At 45.0% G+C, this 17,443-nt stretch overlaps 1 protein-coding gene across 1 annotated transcript in view; it reads left to right on the plus strand.

The window, feature by feature from the left end:
• The first annotated feature begins 432 nt into the window (after positions 1–432).
• The window catches only part of Sbspon (somatomedin B and thrombospondin type 1 domain containing), a 33,640-nt gene continuing 16,629 nt past the window's right edge, over positions 433–17,443 (plus strand). Inside the window, exons 1-2 of the mRNA XM_076924322.1 lie at positions 433–802; positions 14,621–14,815. Of these exons, the coding sequence (XP_076780437.1) occupies positions 589–802; positions 14,621–14,815 (409 nt within the window). The 5' untranslated portion in view covers positions 433–588. The remainder of the gene's footprint in view (positions 803–14,620; positions 14,816–17,443) is intronic.

The raw sequence follows: 17,443 nt of genomic DNA on the forward strand, positions 1-17,443 counted from the left end.
TCGGGTTTAACAAAAAACAGGGCACAGTTTCCACTTTATCATTTCCTTCGTATTCATTAATTTGTCCTTTAAGTGAAGCAAAGTAGCATTTTTCTGGGTGAGAAAATATAGAATGCTGCAGAATGATACTTCTGGCTCCTATGTGCCCGACAGGGCCTAGGAGAGTTGGGGAAGCAGTTGGGAAAAGCCTCCGAGGGCTTTTCTAGAGCGAGCAGGGGGACCCGGGGGTCGCCGGGTGGGGCACTGGGGCTCCGTTTTTCTGAGGGCTTTCCCAGTGCAAACGTGCACGGGCTACGGCATCCCCGGACCTAAGGAGGCAGTTTGGAGCCTGTCGAGGGGGCGGGCTGTGCGAGCACCTGCTTTGCGGCTGTCGGGGCGGGTGGTGGCCGGAAGGACAGGCGCGTCCCACCTGGGCCCCAGCGCCACCCGCTCGGAGCCCGCCGGGCGGGCGGGCGCGCGGCCAGGGCAGCCGAAGGGCGGTGCGGAAGGGCGGAGGACCGAAGGCGGGGGCTGCGGCTGTCAGAGGAGCGGAGCGCTCGCCGGAGGCTCTGGCTGGATCCGCTTGCAGGTGTCGCCGCACCTCTGGCCATGAGGACCCTGTGGATGGTGCTGTGCGCTCTGGCGCGGCTGTGGCCCGGGACCCTGGCTGGCTGCGCAGAGGTCGGCCGCTGCTGTCCTGGCCGGGACCCGGCCTGCTTCGCCCGCGGCTGGCGGCTGGACAGGGTTTATGGAACATGCTTCTGTGACCAAGCCTGCCGTCTCACCGGGGACTGCTGCTTCGACTACGACAGGGCGTGCCCAGGTGGGTGGCTGGGCCCCGGGAGGGACTGCTATGAAGCCAGGAATCTTCTGGTCGCTTCCGGGCCAGCCCAGTATCAGCCTTCCCAATCCCAGTACCCCCGCTCAATCCCAGGCTCCCCAGTCCTCTTCATCTAATGTCCTCGAAGTAACCTCCACCACCACCACCCCCAACATATGTGGGGGTCACCTCTGGGATGAATTCTGTGACTCAAGAACTACAGTTGCATAGAATCACCTGGGGCCTAGAAGGTTGGCACTGATAGTTGTCAGGGGTGTGTCCCTGGACCAGCCTTCACCACTCTCATTCTGACAACCTCATAGATAGTTTGAGGATGGAGAAGGGTGGCAGGCACAGGAAGGTGAGACTGTCCCGCTTTGTACCAAGCTTGCCCTGGGAGGGACCTCCACATTCTCAGAGGTATGAGGTATTCTGTGGTGGGCTCTAACATGGACCACAGCTGCTTTCTGTGAGGAGGTTTCCTGTGCTCCTGGAACTTTCTTTAGAATATTTTCCTTCCTGGAGCCTCTGTGGTGTTTAATCCCACCCGATTTCCTTCAGAGTGAGGCCTTTTCTTATTTAACATTCCCATAACTTCTCACAGTTCTTTGCCCCTTTGTAGGTCAACTCTGGTTTAATTGAACTTAAAGGTGAAGGAAGAAATGAGAAACACAGTCCTGAAAAAGTCAGCTCTGGAAACCAAAGCAGCTCTGCTTCTTGCTAATCAGATCAGTCCCAAAGCTGTACATACAATAGGGTTTGAACTCACCCGTCCCCACACAAGTCCTAGGCAACTTCTGTGGAGAGAACCCAGGGACCTTGCCACACCCCAGGAAACAGAGGCCCAGCAGCAACAAGGCTTCTATTGCCTCTTTGCTAAGAGCCTATCAAGCCCCCAGGCCAGTCAGTCACCTAGGCCTGATCCTGTGGAAGGGCACAGCCGAAAAACTCAAAGATGTACTGACTGGAACTTATTTACCTGTGATGGGGATGCCCTTTTTGATAAGGTACACCCCCAACACCCCACCCCCTTTCCAGGACATCTTGCTTCAGACTAAAGGAAGCTGGAAAAGTCAATTATCCAGAAAATGTAGTGAGTCTGAGCCATGTGTCCCCACCCCGGCAGCACCCTAAGCTGGGTGTCTCAGCTATATCTCCCTGGGTCTTACCAAAAGCACTCATTCTTGAGGGGCTTGCCTATGTATTAGTGCTGGAGTCCTGTAGCCCTGGTTTGTAGTAAGCACAGGGATGGTGTGACACTGAAGATGCAGTCTCTACTCCTTAGGAAGTCACTGTGTACCAGATGTACAGGAGAAGCCACGTGCACACAGTACAGAAAGCTCCCTCTTCCTGCAGGGGACATTGTCCATGGTGGCCAGGGATGCCCAACACCAGGATTGGTTTTGATGTGTTCCTGTGCCCTTTCCTACAGTGCCAGGATTCATCTGTCCTTTATGTTTTCCACCGTGGCACTTTTCTTGTATTTTTACTTTTGCACTCCATGGCTCTATGTGACTGAAATAAAACCTCATAATATCACCACAGTGGACTGGAGAAGGTTCGGACATGGTTAATAGGTAGTAGTGTGCGCAGTTACGGTCTCTACCTGTAGCTCTGGCTGTTCTCAGACTCACAGAGATCTGCCTGCCTCTGCCTTCGGAGCGCTGGGACTAAAGATGCATGCTACCACACCTGGCTGTACTATGTTTCTAAGAGACAGGACGGATCTAGGCTGAGTCACAAAGGATCTAGGCTGAGTCACAAATGCTCCCAGTCTTTATCTGGCCAAAAAGAAGTGAAATAGCCTCTTTTTAGCCAGGGCTGTAGAAATAGTAAAATCAAGTATTTTGGATTAGGAATTTATTGGGTAGATTAAAGAGATTAAGTAAGTTTACCATCTTGTGAAGAGCTCGAAAGCAGATTGTAGAAAATGCACTTCTTCCAGAAAGGTTGTGGGCGATAGACAGAGGAGGGATAATGTGTTGGGGAATTTAGAAACATATTCCTACATGTACTTTCCTAGGGGTCAACAGAGGGCTTTGCAGGCTAAAGGATAGCAGAGCAATAAGGGTCCTTGCTGGTACATGCTCTAGTCAGAAGTTTCTTGTGAAGACACAAAGGTAATAAGCATTGGAAGCTGGCTACTTGGTGAGACTGAGCCTGCTTATACCTTACAGGAAAGGATAAGAGGCAGGAGCAGGGCAGAGCTGAGAGGTCCAGCCTCCTCAGTTCTGGGCAAGCTACTGTGGGTCAGGATTGCTGTGGGCCTGCCTCCACTGGCCAGAGCTAAATTTGCCTCTAGAAGCTGCCCATGAGAGCAACACTTTGGCAGAATGCCTCAAATCTCCTGCAGTTTTCCCTCCAAATATTATTTGTGATCCCTGCTCTCTCTGAAATAGCTGTAATGTCATGATTTTGTCCCTAATGTCAAAGACTTCTGGGTTTAACTTTTACTCTGCCATCCACTAGCCTTATGGCTCTGGAGAGCGTGTGCTGCTATGTCTTGGGGCTCAACATATTCCTGTGTAAAAGGAAAATGAGAAGAACACCACAGGGCGCTGCCAACTGGTTCCTAAAAGGTAATACCTAAGAAACCTGGAACCACAATCAGCTTCAGGTCCCAGGCCTACCTGCTCCATGGAATATTTGAACGACTATGAGTAAATTAGTTAAAAATTACATCCTCAGGATGTCATGTAATGGTACAGCATTTACCTAGTATGGGCAGGTCTTGAGTTTGGCTGCCAGCACTACAATTTATTTTTCTTTTTTGCAAAAAATCTACTCCAGACCCTGGGGAGAAAAGACACCCAAGTCAAATATGTATATTGATGTTTATCTATGTACATCTGCCTAAGATCAGGGGAGCCTGAACTCAGAAAGTCGTCTGACTCAAGGACATTGGGGAAAGTGAGGTTGCCCTCCCTCTGTTACTGATTTACAAGTGCTAAAGCTGACCTATGCAGGGGCTCCCATCACCCACGTGGGTCCCAGGTTACTAATAGCCACCTCTTTGAATGAAATTTGTGGTGACTACAGACATTTTCCTAGATACAGCAAAGTCTAGAGTCCCAGGCTACTCAGTACTCACAGCCATCTCTCTGTCAGACTCTTTTCTTGCCCAAGGTTGTGCTTCCTATCCTTGCTTTCCAAAGCCTTTTGGCTGACAGTATGACCAATGTGATTTCCAGGATAGCCAGGGATACACAGAGAAAGTCTGTCTGGAAATCCCAAAACAAACCAAGCAACCAACCAACCAAATAAACAAAACAGAACAACAATGACAACGACAACAACAACAACAAAACCCCTCCACTGGGTATACATAACAGCAGGAGAGGGGACAGACCCAGATTCAAGTCATGCTGCCCTGGAATAACTTAGTGGAAGTCTTGCTTGCTCAGTGCTTCTCTCATGTTGCTAACTCAAGACTGGGTTCCTATGACCTCAGTGCTAAGATCATCAAAACACCGGGCTGTATTGGATCCTTCACAGAAACATAGAGAATAGAGAAATATGCATAGCAATTATTAATTCACATAGGACAGGGCAAAAACTGAGTAGCCCCCATGTCTTCTCCCAGACCTCTGGGGAGTCCAGGAAACAAACCACCTGAAATTCAATGAGGAAAGGGACACCGTGCTTATGAACACAACACAGGCTCCCAACCAACTAAGAGGAAGAATGGCTCAGATGGTGAGGCTGAGAAAGATGAAGCTTTTCCAACCAGTACAGTGTGAGAGGTAGGCTGTGCAGGGCCTACCACCCTTACTCAAAATAGCTGACTTAGTAGTGGTGGCCTACAGTCAAGGAGAGGGAAGACATTGACACTCAGGTGGCATTTACCCTGGGCCAGCACCCCTCCCTGTACCCACCCACATGTCCGGTTACTGCACAGCCACTTACAGATATCGACTCACTGTGGTATCAAGACCTGCTGAAGTTACACTTGATTTTGGTCTCATCTTATTCTCCAGTATTGCTAAATACTGAGGGGCCCAGAAATGCATACAAAGACACAGTTCTACTGGAAATGCTACCCAGAAGAAAACACCACTACCTTTTTTCATTTGTATTTTCTCCCCGAGCCCCACCCCAGGTTTACATGATACCTAGAACCCTGCTTGTCTATAAAAGTAATTATTTCATTGTTTTGCCTCAATTTTATAAACTAGCCTACCTGGTGTTTTAAAAGATTTTGTAAAAACCTACTGAGGACTAGATGACATTGTTTTTTTCAAGAGGAAAAAACAAAACGAAACGATAATGACAAAACCTGATTTTTAAAAATTGAGGTAGAAAGAGTCCCTTGGTCAATGTGGGTTTGAGTCTCAGAAAGACTTTGACAAGGTTGTGCAGAAAAGGATGTATTTGAGAAAGGAAAAGGAAGATGGCAGAGATCTTACAACGTCTCCACAAGATATGCCTGCCTTTTGTGTGCTGGTTAAAAAGTCTTCTAGTACTTTTTCTGTAGACTGTCAAGAAGCAATAGTTATACACAAGTGGCACCACTGTAGTGCCTGCACAGAACATTCCATAGGGATATTAGGATGTCTGAACCTGATGAAAGGGACTTTGACTTTTAGATGGAGCAAGCAGGCAGGGCGAGGTGACAAAGAAGAGTGCTTGTGTTTGTGTGACGAACCCAGGAAAGATTGCTCTCTGAGGACAAAGTCAACATGCTACACCAGAGAAGGAAGAACTCAATGGTACTGATCGAATGAGAGACACTTCTCTTGCTAGTGGTTTAATTCGTGATGTGATGACAAGGTGTGTTCACTTTGAGAGGAAATATCATCAATTAAATTAAAAACATAGATCCTGGAAGTGCATTTTTTTATTTGATATTTTATTTATTTCAGATGTTATCACTTTTCCCCATTTCCCACCCCCATTAATTCCCCTATCCCATCCCCACTCCTCTTTTTTTTTTTTCCTTTTTTTTAGATTACATGCAAGTATTAAGGTCAGTTCTAGGTTGAGGAACTAGCAATATAATAGATGCAAATAGTCAAAGAACATGCAGAACAATACACAGAGTCCTGTGATCACTCCTGTGATCACTATTTCTAAGAGCTTATCAGGATGACCAAAATATCTGAGCCTATTTCTCTGTCCTAGCCCAAAGTCATTTTCATGCCTAAAGCCTACTTTTTTGTTCTAGCCTAAGACTTAGATTCTTGCCTGACATTACGTCTTTGTTCCAGCCTAATGTCAGATTCCTGCCTGCAGTTCATTTCCTTGTCTGTGGCCAATGTCAGATTCCTGCCAAGCAACCCCAAAAGCTCTCCACATCTCTCCTTTTTTTTTTTTATTTCACTAACAAGACTGAGGTCCTTCTGACAAGAATTCCCTGGAAGTGCATTTTTAAAAGATTTTATTTATGTATCTATGTGAGTACACTGTCACTGTCTTCAGACACACCAGAAGAGGGCATCAGATCCCATTACAGATGGTTGTGAGCCGCCATGTGGTTGCTGGGAATTGAACTAAGGACTTCTGGAAGAGCAGTCAGTGCTCTTAAGTTCTGAACCTGTAAGACACCCCCCCCCCAAGGGAGGACCTCCCTCAAGCCTCAGAAATTTGCAGCCACCCAAAAACTCATAAGACACCATTCTTGATGCAACAGCATGAGGTATATTTCAGGATCAGTTGACTGATGGTCAATTTGTAACCCACGCAGGGGCAGAGAAATTAACAAAGAATGAGAAATTAACAAAGAATTAACAATGGGAGTGGAGGGCTTATATAGAAGAAAACCACAAACCAAGGGGAGTGAGGGGGTTACCAAGGAAACATAACATAAAAGCAGTAGAAAGTCTTAAAAAGTCCCAACCCATATTTAGTCAGGGTCATTCGGAAAACATCTTATACACTTATCTTTTGTAAGGATGTAACCTCCCCCAACCATTTATCTTATGGTCAGCCAGTTCCTGGGACCACCTAGATGACTTGCATCTTCCTTTGTAGTCAGGAATGTGTCTTCCTGCTTTGGGCCTTCCCCACCCACAGGTGGGTTCTCTTCCCTGAGGCTTGAGGAATGTTTATCTAGCAAGTGTCCTCTGACTCAGGGATAATGTACTCCTCCTGGAATGTATCCCGGGGCAGTGAAGGCCTGAAATCTTACATTCAGTTCCACTTCCTTGGGACTAGTGAACCTGCATGCTTTTGCTCAGGTCTAGGGGTCATAAAACTTTCTATATTTTTCATAAGCTTTCAATATCTTTCAAACCATCTCTCCAGCCACAAGACTTTTGTTTTTTCTTTTGAGATAGAATGTTATGGAGTATGTCGTGATGCATTTGAATTCACTATGTAGCTGAGGATGCCCTTGAAGTTCTGACCTTCCTCTCTCCAACTCCCAAGTGCTGGGATTGCAGACATGTACCATATCCGGCTGGAAAAAAATTAAATTATCTTGTGAAGACATCATAGTGGTTCATACTTGTAGTCCTAGCAACCAGGAGGCTGAAAAAAGGAGGATTGCCATTTTAGGCCAGTTTTAGCTAGATGGTGAGTTTGAAGCCATCCTGGTTTTATACTGATGCGTTGTCTCAAAATACAACCAAAGAAACAACAAATAAAAAAAAAATGCCCCTGGAAAGGAGACTAAGAGTAGTCATTTGTCATAACTCAGAGCTGTGGTCTGCCTAGAGAAAGACCATGGTAACCCTAGATGGGAGGTGTCTCCTCCACAGAAAGATGGCCCCAGAACTTCAGCACTCCATGGGAAAAGCCCGCACGGAACAGGCAGGAGACAGACATACTGAAACAGAAAGACTGCAAAGGGCACGGACAGGGAACGTTTCTTTCGCTATATGCTGAAACTTTTGGGTGAACAAAATTGGAATAAAATGAAAAGAAATAGAGTTTCAAGCCTCAGATGATGAAACTGAAGGAGCTCATTAAGATGAGGTACTGGCAAGAGATGTAAACAGGTTAAAAAGGGTTGAGATCTGGCTGCCTTCAGAGGCCAGAGCTCCCCAAGCCAAGGTACAGAGAGAAAGGCCTCGGCCGAGGAACCAGTTTGTCTAAGACTTTAGATGAGCAGTTCTCAGTCATACTCTGTACAGAAAGAAACTCTAAGGGAAGTGAACATGTGCCTAGAGGCCCTCGAGCACACACATGCTTGCTGGGTCCTGGGAAGAAAGAGGCAGGGTAGTTAAAGCTTGGTGCCAGTGTGGTGTGTGTGTGTGTGACTGTATGAATATGTATGAATGTGAGTACACTCATATGTGTATGTGTGTGTACATGTGTGTGAATGTAAGTGTACTTGTGTATGTATATGTATGTGTGTATATGTGTGTGTGCGTGTGTGTACATGTGTGTAAGAATGTGTGTGAATGTGAGTATTCTTGTGTATGTGTGTATATGTGTGTGTGCATGCATGTGTGTGTATATATATGTGTGTGTATGTGTGTATGTATGTATGTGTGTATGTATGTATGTGTGTATGTATGTATGTGTGTATGTATGTATGTGTGTATGTATGTATGTGTGTGTATGTGTGTGTGTGGTGAGGAGTTTGAATTTTATTCCGTATGAAGCAAGGGTGGCTTGAATAAAAATATTCTCCATAGACTTGTGTATTTGTACCCTTGGTCCCAGCTGGTGACACTGTTTAGAAGAGGTTGTGGAGCCTTGCTGGAGAAACTGTCACTGGGTATGGGCATTGAGGGTTTATAGCCTCAGCTGACTTCTTGCTTCATCTTTGTTTCTCAAGTGCAGTTGAGCTGTGAGCTTTCAGTCTCTCAGCTTCCTGCATCAGCTGCCATGCTGTACCTTCCTGCCTTAACACATTTTCCAGTTCTCTAGTTCTCTAGTTCTCAGAAACCATAAGCCAAATAAACTTGTTCTTCCTGTACTTGTTTTTTGGTCATGGTATTCTTTCACAGCTACAGAAAAGTAACTAACACCTTTTCAAACAAAACCAAATAACAACAGCAATAACAAAAAACAAAAGAGAAGCCAGGTACTAGAGCTCACACCTTTCAATCTCAGCCCTTGGACTAATCTGAGAGTTCAGGATTCATGGTCTCCATAGCAAAGTTTGGCCACTTGGGCTACATGGTGAGACCCTGTCTCAAAACAATAAGAAAAACAAACAAGGGTACAATTTTTAAAGTTATTGAACTTGGATATGGCTGGCTATCCCTATCAGAATGAAGTACCTTATTCTTGCATACAGTGTAACTACGTTTTTGTTCTTGGACATTCCCTTGTGCCTGGAGGTACGGGTATCTGACACGAGTTGACCAGTAAGAACTCCATCATTCCTCACTCTCTGGTTGATCCATCACCCTCGTTGTCCAGTAGGTTAGAGTCAGAGGTGTACTATGCCAACAGTAGGAACATTCTGTGTTTGTTCTCCTCCACTCCCTATGGTGTTTTGTAGAAATACTTTCCAAATCAAGGTCTTACATTCAAGTCTACATCCCATAGGCTGCTTCTGGAGAAACCCAACCTGAATACTGAGTTGAATTTAAACAAAGAAGAGAAAGACGTCACCGAATTTCCTGTACCCATTAAATCTAGGCTTCCTTCCCTGAAAGGGCATGGGATGATGTCATCGAGTTCTGTTAAGAAGTTGAGCAAAGTGGAGTCCAAGGCAGCCGATTAGGTGGCACACTGACCCCATTAGCAGCTGGTAAAAGCACACGTGAAGACTGAGAAGACTGAATTTGAAGAAAGAATATTCTATCATGTTGTCTATTAAGATAAGCTTTAGTGGGAAAAGGTCGGGGCTTTAATGAAAGAGTTCAAAAGGAAACGTGTCCTACAGCCGTGATATATGACTGGCAATAAATCTGTCAGAAGTTCCTGTATTTCTTCTAACCTCTGGGACCAAAAATCTCTTGTGGTGAATTTCCACTACAGTGAATTCCAACTCACATAATCAAACGTTCACAAGAGAATCAAGAATAGAACCTCCCAGTAGAAGACAAAGACCCCAACTAATCTTTCAGTAAAAATCTTGGGGAGCACTTTTCCCCCCATACAATTATGTTTCAATTCTTCTTTCATTTTGCCTTAGAATAAAGCCATGGAGACATTGTCTTGGGACCTAGAACTTGAGTTTATCTTTATGAGATGTCTGTCTGTCTGTCTGTCTGTCTGTTTGTTTAGAGATGGGCTGTAATAACCTTTGCTCAGGCTGGGCTCAAGTGATCTTCCTATCTCAATTCTCTAGTATCTGGGACTCCTGGTTTACACTGGTACTCAGCCCTTTGTGGGGATTTGAAAGTTGGATTGGAAAAATAGCAAATAACTTTTTTTTTTTGTCAGTCTTAGACAATGAGAACAACTATTAACACAGTGATTCTGTGACTCTCGGAACCATCAGAATGGTACCAAACTAAACCAATGAATGTAGGGCATGAGACACCGATTTAAAGAATTTCTGAGAGGCTAAATTCTAACAGAAAATACTCCCTGGTGTCAGCTCTTAATATATAGAGAAAGTCAAACTCAAGACCACATCACAAAAGTAATGACATGGTCAGTTTTATGTTATAGCATTGTCCAAATTTTAAAATTTGAAACAAAATGCATTTTAAAATCCAAGTATTAAGTGCTGCTCAAGTTCAACACACGGAAGAATGAGCCAGACTCAGGGATGAAGAAGTCCAGGGAGGACGTGAGGCGAAGAAAACATGAAGCTTGGAGGAGTCCTTCACAGCCCGCTACCAGCCTGGGAGTCTCTCTGAATGTCTTCTGGAGAGCTGGTTTCTCTGATTCCTTGATGACATGATATGGACATTTCTGTTGGACCATGTGCTCCCACTATATAGGCAGAAACCTCTAAAACAAGTTTCACTATCTAAGCAAGAATGGGCAGGAATTCTCAATCCCCCTGCCTCAGCCTTCGAGTGCTGAGATGACAGGTGTGCTCTGCCAAACCTGGCTATCAGTCAGTTAACTTCTGACCAGGGTGCTAAGGTCCCTGATCTCTTAAGTAGTGCCAAGAAAACTGGATATCCAAATGCAACCAAATAGAGATGTTTGCCTATTTCCACAGACAAATATTATGGCAAATAAAAGACCTAACTAGAAACTTATGGGAGAAATTATTGGCATAATTCTTCACAATGTTGGAGTTGTGGATCAAGGCACAGCCCAATAGTGAGCCCAAAGCATGTGCCACACCAGCGACAAAATAGGTGAGTTAATCTTCATTGGATTAAAAAAAAAATACTTTTGCATAAAAAGATACCATCAAGAAAGAAAAAGACAGACCACAGGAATGGAGGAAAATTTGTGAAGATCATCAATTTGACAAGGAGTTACTGTTCACCTTACAATTCCATGACAATAGAAAGTTAAAATTTTAATTCAAAATTGGGTTAAGGACTTAAATAGACAATTCTAAATAGTCCACAAATGTGCTCAGTATCTTAGTCACAGCGACGGGGCTATTAATATGTGATCCACAAAGGTTTCTCTTTTAGATACACTCAAAAGGAGAGGGCTCAGTGGGAGATGAGTTGTTCCCAAGGGGTGTTTCCATGGTGGATGTGGCAATGAAGACCAGCATGGCTCATCCCCTGCATGAAGGTAGTTGACATGTGATACCAGTGGGTTTTTAGATGGTAAATGGAACATGCTTTAAAGTATTTTTTTAAAAAAATTGAACTTTCAGTTGCATGTACACTTTTTATACGAGGTATGTTTTCGTGTATGAACTGTCGGAAGTTTTCAAAAGTCCGAGGGATTGCATACACATGGCACTTGAGGGCAATAGGGAAGTGGGGGGTGGGGGGTGGGCGGTGTCTTATTTTGTAGAAAAGAGAGTTTTGGCATCTAGCTCAGGAACGTGTCTATAATACCTGGATTCCTAAGGCTCAGACGGCTGCAAGCATGATGGGGTACCTTTCATCCCTGTAACTGGGAGACAGAGGCAGAGAGACAGAGAGTCAGAGAGAAACAGAGAAGCAGAGAGGCAGAGGCGGAGGCAGAGAGGCGGAGGCAGGGAGGCAGGGAGGCAGGGAGGCAGGGAGGCAGGGAGGCAGGGAGGCAGGGAGGCAGGGAGGCAGAGAGAGAGGCAGAGAGAGAGGCAGAGAGAGAGGCAGAGAGAGAGGCAGAGAGGCAGAGAGGCAGAGAGGCAGAGAGGCAGAGAGGCAGAGAGGCAGAGAGGCAGAGAGGAGGCAGAGGCAGAGAGGAGGCAGAGGCAGAGAGGCAGAGGCAGAGAGGCAGAGGCAGAGGCAAGGCAGAGTGAGTTTGACGCCAGCTTGGTTTGCAAAGTAGGTTCCGGGACAGACAGAGCAATGTAGAGAGCCCTGTCACAACACAACACAACACAACACAACACAACACAACACAACACAACACACAACACAGCAGAGGCTCAGGTGGAAGCTATGTCCAGCGTAGGAACTGGAGCCGAGCCCCTGAGTGGTGCAGCTGAGTAGCAGCACAGTTGTATTTTTAGGTTTCTTGAGGAAGCTCCTCACTGATTTCCATAGTGGCTATACAAGCTTTTTCTCTAGTTACAACAGTGAATTAGGGTCTCCCTTCCCCCACATCCTTGCCAGCATTTACAGTCATTTGGCGTCTTGATAATAGCCCTTGTCACTGGAGAATGATTTTAATTTGCATTTCCCTGATGGCCAAGGACATTGAGCACTTTTAACAGCATTTCCTGGTCATTTGTGCTTCCTTTCATAAACCATTTTACTTGTTTGTTTGTTTACTTACTTAGCCCAAGGTCCATCCATACCATTTAGTTAATTGGGGGAAGGGAATACAAAGGTAAACAAAGAGTAGAAAGGAAATCAAAAGACAGAGGAATTGGTTAATAAAAACAAGCATCTTTCACATCTTCCGTATCTTGTTGGTTGTGGGGGTACAGGAATCGCTCTGTAAGCCACATGAACATTGATCTCAGTTAAACAGGGATGGTTTATTGAATGCACATCCCAGGAATGATCAACCAAGGCAACAGTTCAAAACTGGACATTTCTCAGGGCCGGCTTATAAAGGCTAAACCCACAAAAACCACAGTGAGCTCATACACAGGTGCTGGAAGTGCCAGGGATCAGCCCTGACTCCAGCCATTTTAGACATAATAGTTCATATTGACTTTTAATTTGATAGGTCCTACATGAAGCTTATATTGTGAAATTTCTTAAGATTAACAGACCTCTTAACATACATACAGAACATAACAGGGTCAACTTATTTTTCTGCGTCAATTAATGGCAGGCAGATTACAGCAACAATATGAAGTAGCTGGCGGGCATGGAACAAAATGGCTACAGCTATGGGGGCGGCAGGCCTCAACACTGATAGCAGACAGTGCACAGACCATGTATTAACCCTGTTATCTTGATGTTTGATTTTGAAGTTCTTTGTATATTCTAGGCACCAATTCTGTCAGGTGTATCATTGGCAAAGATTGTCTCCTATGTTGTAGGCTGCCTCTTCATTCCATTAACAGAAGCTTTTATAGTTTGTAAGATCTCACTATCCCATTTGGGGTCTTATTTCCTGGGATCCTATTCTGAAAGTCCTTGTGTGTCCTCATATTTTTGGGCATACTCACTACTTTATCTTGTAGTGGTTTCAGAGTTTGAGAACCAACACTGAGATCTTTGAGCCAGTGGAATTGATTTTTATGCAGAGAGATAAGGATCCAATTACATTTTTCTCTATGTAGATATCCAAATTTCCCAGAATCATTTGAAGAGCAAAATAGTGGAAAATCATCCAGATTTTATCTGATGGCTGGCAGGGTGGGGGTCTGAGCCCATGCAGGTTGTCTAGTGCATCCAGTACGAGCTGCCCTTGTCGGAGCTAGTTGACTTTGTGGGGAAGGTTATGGGTGGGTTCCGGTAAAGAGAAACATTTAGGCTTCTTTACCCAACGACAACCCTTCTGTTTACCCAGCCAGAGTTCTCCTGTTCAGGGTACAGTCACCAGCACTGCCTGCTTAAGGGAATGGTTTTTTTTTGGGGGTGGGGTGGGGTGGGGGGACTTCTCCAGTGCGTACTTCTGTTTTCTTTGTCAAAAATGAGGTGGCTGTAGTTCCATGGACTTCTGTCAGGGACCTTGTTCTATTGCACAGACCTGTGTGTCCAGTTGGTTTTTGTTACTATTGAGTCACATGTCTTATCATTGCATTTTCTACAAGGATTGAGCAGGAAGTGCTAGGGTTATTGATGGGTAAGGTGCATTTATGGTTTTTTGTTTTTTATAATTATTTTCTCTGTTTTCTACAGTGAATGTATATTACTGTTAATAGTGTTCTGGGAAGGGAGGAAGAGGTGATGGAGAAAGGCTGTCTACCAGGTGTAGTGATGCAGTTAGGAGAAATAACTCCCAGAGTTCTGTAGCACTGCTGGACGACTGTGGCTGTTAGTTCCACCTTCCAGAAATGCTCAGTGTTTAAGAAAATCGGTTTATCAGTGACTAATTAGATCATTATACACTTGTACACATAAATATGTACTCATGAAAATACAATCTGGAAAGAAAATAATTTTAAAAATTAGTGGCTGGGGTAAAAGTTATTATTAGGGACAAAAAAAAAATGAAAAAAAGTCTGTAAACCCAGGAGTATGAGGAAGTATGCTGTAGAAATTTCCTTGTGTGTCCCTGGCCAACCCTCAGCATCCCCGACCTCTGCAGAAGCACTGATTATCAGTTAGCCATCAGGGTGGAAGGAGTTCATATCTCTGAGACCTGCTGTGTTCCCAGATACAGGCCATGGCTAAGTTTGCCAAGTTTACACAGCTAGACAGATTCCCAGGTTGGTGTGGGCAGGAGCAACCTGGCAGGTTGGCTGGGTTTACTCGAGTGTGAGCATGTTGTTTTGTTTTCCAGCTCGCCCTTGCTTTGTGGGAGAATGGAGTCCCTGGAGTGGCTGCGCAGGTCAGTGCCAGCCCACCACGCGTGTGCGCAGGCGTTCGGTGCATCAGGAGCCACTAAACGGAGGGGCTCCCTGCCCACCCCTGGAAGAGAGAGCCGGCTGCTTGGAGTACTCCTCGTCACAGGGCCAGGATTGCGGGCACGCCTTTGGTACTGGTGTTCTCATGGCTGCTGACTTTGTTGCTTTTGATGACTTTTTGCTACTTCCTGAAAGGTCATGTGGTGCTCAGGGAAAGTTCCATTAAGTGCAGGGAGAGGGATGGACCAGTCTGCCCGAGGTAGATAGGCAATAGTTCAGGAAATGCTCTTTAAGGGGATGAGTAGCCAGCTGCACAAATGCCTCTTTTTCCCTTGCTTCCCTCAGGGGTTTTGATTTTCGGGATTGTTTTTAAGGCAATGGTCCTTTCAGTTTTGCTTGGACTCAGTAGTAAACACGTGAATGTACCGCCAACTGATTGACCCTTTCCCCCCTTCCTGAGCACTGAACTATACACTAGTTAAGTACCCTACCACTGAGTGACACTCCAGCACTCACACGCATGCATTCGGTTTTCCCTCCTGCACTCGGTTTTTGGCAATCATTTAAGCTAGTGACAGAGGGAGTTAGACATTTCACACAGGAGAGCAGTCATCTAGCCAAGGTAACCTTTAATGGACACTGGATAGATCCATACCCAGGATTCCCAGAGAATGGTCCTGAATTACGTTAGTCAGGTACTTATAAAGGCTAACCCCATAAGGTTACATACTTCCTGTCTATATATCTGCCACTTACGTGTGATCAAATACATCCTGTGCAGTGGGGGCAACTAATCTTGTTTACTGGAATACATGAACAACAGCCCCCAGCATTCTGGGAAGTTATCTGTCCTTGAGCAAGTGAAGTTTACAGAGTAGAGGTGTTTTTGTTTTATAGATCTCTGGAGCACAGTAATTAAGACTTAAAATATAACTTTAGCCTCATGATTTCTGATTAAACAGGACTTTTAATTTATGCACTCACAAATATGAAAAATGGAAGAAAGCCGATACATTTCTAAACAATGATAAAATGATCTTTGGAAACACCTCTCCTTTCAGGCTGACTGGACTGGGGTCGTGAGTCAGCTGAGAAGGTTATGTTTTCTGAGTGCCGTGGCAGGCATGTATACTCCAGGCTACTCCAGAGCAGAAAGAGACATCTTTAAATCAAAGAGTTCAAGGCCACCTTGAACACCATCATCAGAGCCCATCTCAACAAACATACAAACAAACAAAAAGAAAGAAAGAAAAAGAGAAATGGGTAAGGTGTGGAGTAGCTAATGAAGGGGGTGAAGAAGCTGGTTCACTAATGCGCCAGAAACTGTGTGAGTCTTAAAAGGAGATAAACAGAGGCCAGCACCAGTGTGTTGCTCTGGACTGAATCCAGTGCAGCAAAACATTGGCTCTCCTGGGTAGAAAACACCATATGTTTTGTATAAACCTGGAAAATTTTACATCAATGTGATCTTTATCAAACAAGTTCATTCATTCTTTCTTTCTTTCTTTTTTCCACATACGCATACTTATTTGCTGAATGTCAATTTGATGCCAGACACAGGCTATATGGTGGGTTGTCGTGGCGGGGGTGGGGGAGGGGAGGGAAATTGATGTGAGGCCCAAAGTCTGGATAGTGGAAAGGAACATAACCATCTGATGATCCCAGAAAGTTAATCCTAGAAAGTTATATCTCTGTTAATCTGTCCAATGAAAGAAAACAAATCAGTCATCCAAAGAGCTGTAAGCAGGACTAATACTGATTCCTTTTCATCTTGAGGGACAGTATATATATATATATATATATATATATATATATATATGAATGAAATCCTGAGTTGCCTAGAAGAAAGGCTAGCTTGCTTAAACCTGATAGTCAGTTGTACACAGATGGAAGGGCTGATTAAAGCCAACATAGGACCACAAGAGACAAACCTAAACGGACAGTGCTTGAGCATGGCAGCCTGGGGTCTATAATATTAGGTCCCTGTCTCATCAATGGTGCCACAGGTGGGCAAGCGAGCCGTCAATGCTAAAAAGCTGCTTGTTTGATTGTTTAAGGTGTATGTATTCATGTGTTCAGGAACGCACGCATGTGCATGTATGTGTACATGTGTGCATGCATGTGGAGGTCAAAGGACAGCCTCCAATGTCTTTCCTCAGGTGCCATTTCCTTGTTCTTTCAATAAGCTCTCTCACTGATCTGAAACTGAGCAATTAAACTAGGTTGGCTGGTCACTGAACCCCAGGGGTCTGCCTCTCTATGCTTCCCTAGACCTAGGATTCCAAGCACAGAGTCCACCTCCCACCACCCCCTAAACCTATGTCTGGCTGTTTTTCTGTGGTTTCTGGGGACCAAACTCAAGTCCTCAAGCTCTTTGCTGACTGAATTGCACCTCAAGCCCTTGTTTGGCTATTTAAAAAACTGAATGTGGGAACTTTGGGGGTTGGTGCCAGCAAGCTTTTGAACTACAGAGAACTCTATTTTTGGATTCTTGTCTTTTTCCGAAGGGCCTTGGAAAGTCATTGAGGTGTTTTCTGCAGAGTAATCCGACCTGGGGTTGTAAAGGATCACAGTGGAGGGCTTGGGTGGAGGCCTATCATTGATGCGGTGGCCACATTAAGCTCAGGGAGAAATAACTATGCAGCTCCAAAGGGGCCATTCCCAGAAGTAATTGTAGGGCATAGTTCATACTCACTCCAGGCCCTCGGCAGAAACACAACACAACAGGCCCAGCAAGGTGGTTGTTGTATGGCTATTGG

The sequence above is a fragment of the Arvicanthis niloticus genome, chromosome 25, assembly GCF_011762505.2.
Source record: "Arvicanthis niloticus isolate mArvNil1 chromosome 25, mArvNil1.pat.X, whole genome shotgun sequence".
Taxonomy (NCBI): Eukaryota; Metazoa; Chordata; class Mammalia; order Rodentia; family Muridae; genus Arvicanthis; species Arvicanthis niloticus.